The 4,373-nt window shown below is 32.5% G+C and overlaps 1 protein-coding gene across 1 annotated transcript; it reads left to right on the forward strand.

Annotated features, from left to right (window-relative positions):
- The first annotated feature begins 1,740 nt into the window (after positions 1–1,740).
- Positions 1,741–2,748, forward strand: LOC107807084 (cytosolic sulfotransferase 12-like). The gene has a single exon (XM_016631373.1). The coding sequence runs from the start codon at positions 1,741–1,743 to the stop codon at positions 2,746–2,748; it is 1,008 nt and encodes a 335-aa protein (XP_016486859.1).
- The last annotated feature ends 1,625 nt before the right edge of the window (positions 2,749–4,373 follow it).

The raw sequence follows: 4,373 nt of genomic DNA on the forward strand, positions 1-4,373 counted from the left end.
AAATTCTAATCTTAGAAGCTCATGATTTGCACTACCAATCCTTGGAAAATGTATAAGATTCAGATAGATTCTTTTACTTAATTGTCTTATTAAATATTATTGGAATTGGATAGTTATTAGTTAGCTTACCTAGCGGGTTGGGTTAGATGCCATCACGACTAGTTAGATTTTGGGTCGTGACAAGGTAGTATCAGAGCTCTAGGTTCATAGGTTCTACAGGTCATGAGAAAGTGTGTAGTAGAGTCTTGCGGATCGGTATGTTGACGTCCATACCTATCTTCGAGATGCTACAAGGCATTTAGGATAATTTTTCATCTTTCTTTCCTTATCGTGCGGAATTAATTCAGCTTGAAACATAACTCTTTGAATTTCTTCCATGCATTTGCATGTGCACATGAGCGTTGGTATCAGCTGTGCATCGACGACTTGCGATTTCATGGACGAGGTGCGAGACGCGATTTCTGTGTGCTTATGATGGGCCAGTCTGGAGGACTTGAGACCGGGTATTGACTGTAGCTTGAGCAGGGGGATTTGGTAGCCAGTTGTCAAAAATTCGCAATAATATGACAATTATACCCCTGACAAAAGATATAAAACATGCATCACATATTAATCGCGTGATCTGCAACCTCATTCGTGAAAAATTTCACATTGAAGCTAAAACTTCATGCCAATGCATGCTGAAGATATTTATCATGCAGTCTACAGTTTTGTCATGAGTTTTATCCGAAACTTTAGTCTAAACATGCTGAAATTTTTTAGTTCATTTGTTAAAACTTCAGACTAAACATGCATAAGTTTTTGTCCTGCAGTATGTAATTTTCAAATGAGTTTTTGCTAATATATGCTGAAGTTATTAGTTCATTTACTAAAACTTTCATACCAAAACATGCTGAAGTTTTGTCCTGTAGTCTACAGTTTTGTCATGAGTTTTATCCGAAACTTCAGTCTAAACAAGTTGAAGTTTTTTTAGAGTAGTTCATTTGCTAAAATTTCAGACTAAACATGCTTAAGTTTTTGTCCTGTACTATGTAATTTTCTAATGAGTTTTTGTTAATGCATGTTAAAGTTACTTAGTTCATTGACTAAAATTTCATACCAAAACATGCTGAAGTTTTGTCCTACAGTCTATAATTTTTTCAATAGTATTTTTTAAAGAAGGATAAAATCGTCTTTTTAAAATGCTTTTAACATAAAAACGGATATAAATGCAAACGAAAAAATAAAATAGGTACAAATTAAAAAAGAGCGATCAAATAGAGCGCTCTATGCAATTTTTAGTATTAGAGACACCCAACATAATGGGCTCGCAATTGCCATATTCTCGCAATTCGTAGCCCTTATGACAGACTTTAAACTATGAGGTAGAAATTCAAGAAAACAGGTAGACCTCGTGTGAAAGCCTTTTTTATTTTTAAGAGTGTGTAAAAAAACGTGAGCCCTTGTGTGGATGGTGAGGTGTTAGTGTGTGTTTTATGTGTAATTAGTTAGGGAAAGGATAAGGATGAATATTGCCAAATGACAACTTTTGATATATGTTTATCTTTTTCATTTCTTTTGTTTCTTTCCAAAGATAAAGTCAAAAAAAAAAAAATCATTAACTAACTTAAAAAACATAAGAGAATCTGATTACACCATTTATCATTAGGGAATTGGTGAGTAATCTCTCTCTATATACCATTCATGACTAAATGTTCATCACACAAGCTACTAAGAGAAAACACTCAATCCTCAAAACCAATGACAACATCTCACAATTCCAAACCGCTTACTCCCAAATATTTACAAGAGGATGGCTTAAGTGAAGAGTGTAAGAAATTGCTCTCAACCCTACCCAAAGAAAAAGGATTGATTGGATCATATATCTACAACTACCAAGGTTTTTGGGTATCACCAAGAATAATCCAAGGTGTGATTGCATGCCAAAAACAATTTCAAGCTCAAGATAGTGATATCATTCTTGTTACTACTCCTAAATCAGGAACTACCTGGTTAAAAGCGCTCGTGTTCGCTCTAGTGAACCGAATTCGCTTTCCTCTTTCAGCACAAAATCATCCTTTGCTGGTCAAAAACCCTCATTCTCTTGTTCCGTTCTTGGAACTTAAGCTTTATGTTGATGGACAAGTCCCTGATTTCTCATCCTTCACAACTCATAGGTTATTGGCAACACATTTGCCATTTGCTTCATTGCCAAAATCTGTCCAAGATTCGGAAAGCAAGCTCATTTACCTGTGTAGGAATCCGAGGGACACTTTTATTTCAATGTGGCATTTCACAAACAAGTTAAGATCTCATTACATAGATACCAATTCGATTGAAGAAATGTTTGATCTTTTCTGTAAGGGAGTGAGCCTTTTTGGTCCGTTTTGGGATCACGTGTTAGATTACTGGAAAAAAAGTTTAGAAAAACCAAAAAGAGTACTTTTCTTGATGTATGAAGAAATTAAAGAGAAACCCGAGATTCAACTGAAACGCTTAGCTGAATTCTTGGAATGTCCATTTTCTGAAGAGGAAGAAACATCAGGAGTGGTGAATGAAATCTTGAAACTGTGTAGCTTTGAAAATTTGAGCAACTTGGAAGTAAACAAGAATGAGAAATGGCCAACTGGAGAGGAACATAAATTGTTCTTTCGTCGAGGGGAAGTTGGAGATTGGAAGAATTACTTCACGACTGAGATGGTGGAGAAACTAGATCACATTATTGAACAAAATTTCCTAGGATCTGGATTCAGTTTTTACTACACTTAATTTAGCATTAATGTACAATGCGTCTATTGCATGCAGTTATTTGTTTCGAAAATCAATGTTGGAAAATTAATGTTTGAGAATATAATTGAAGTTCTATTCGAATACTGTGCTTCTACACGTGATAATTATGACGACAATTAACCAGAATAAACACCAAAGAAATAATTGTCGAAAATTGAGTTTTGATGATTACTAAACATGTAACTTGATTGATTAAGTATCGTGAGTCTGAGACCCGAGCCAAAAATAGCTCTGAGCCAATGACTAATCTAGATTGATTATTGATATACTCTCATGAGTAAATCTTCATCGTAAAACTATGAGAAAAAGATTAAATGATAGCAAAATTGGGATTTAATTTCTGTCTTACTTCGTACTACTATTGATTATATTTAATCATGACATGCACAAATCAGCTGAGTCTATACTTTCTAATTAGGTCAGTCGCATAATGACACCAAAAAATACTTATAAAGTTTCACCGTCTTACATTTTACAATATTTTCCTAATTAAAGTATCTTTCTTATGCTCACAAAATTGAGTTATATAGTAACTAGAGACCAGAAAATAAAATATAAAATAGACAAAGTAAGTCAATGCCAATTGTTTAACTCTTAATAATCAGAAAACATAACAACCAATTGTGACTATCTTTCAACTACTATGCAAATGCTGGCAATTCCAATTAGCTAGCAGCCCTATAAGTGCTACCTGGGGCAAAATATAAAATTGATCGGTCGACCGAAACTAACTGCATTCGATAGCCAAAATATATATAAAATATGTATATCATACATATATATTAAAAAATTATATTTTTCCGGATATTATTTTTTTAAATAGCTAAAAATATACGATTCTTAAAGGCCTAAAGTGTGGTAAAACGACCCATATACAAATGGGGGTATTATCACTTTTAGCCCGCGCCAGAAATTATTTACATTTGGTAGCCGAAAAAGTGTATAAAATTTGTATTATTTTTGTATATAACATACCAAATATATATATATATATATATATATATATATATATATATATATATATATATATATATATATATATATATATATACACACACACACACACACACACACACACACACACACACACATACAGCCGCTATACAGGGTCATTTTCTGTATACAAATGTGGGTTATCATAGTTGTGTATTAGGGAGGCCCAGTATAAATGGGCTCATAAGTTGCAGCCCAATTTATTCACTCCAATATAGAGAAAATGACCCTCTATAGCCCCTTAAAATTTTAATAGTCCATATTTTTCTCCATTGACACGAAATGTCCCTCCGGCACAAACATATTACATCTAATAGCTCGAAATATCTATTTTATATATTTTTTGTATAGTGGTTGTCTATTTTATATATTTTGTATAGTGACAGTCTATTTTGTATATTTTGGTATAGTGACAGTCTATTATATATATATTTTATATAGTGACAGTCTATTTTGTATATTTTTTGTATAGTAACAGTCTATTTGTATATATTTTGTATAATGACAGTTTATTGTATATAAATTGTATAGTGAAAGTCTATTGTATATAAATTATATAGTGACAATCTGTTTTGTATAATTTTTGTATAGTGATAATCTATTGTATATAA

The sequence above is a fragment of the Nicotiana tabacum genome, chromosome 24 (assembly GCF_000715075.1).
Source record: "Nicotiana tabacum cultivar K326 chromosome 24, ASM71507v2, whole genome shotgun sequence".
Taxonomy (NCBI): domain Eukaryota; kingdom Viridiplantae; phylum Streptophyta; class Magnoliopsida; order Solanales; family Solanaceae; genus Nicotiana; species Nicotiana tabacum.

Bases quoted from the DNA above. Each gene is read 5' to 3' on its own strand.
- LOC107807084 (XM_016631373.1), top strand. From the start codon at position 1,741: ATGACAACATCTCACAATTCCAAACCGCTTACTCCCAAATATTTACAA.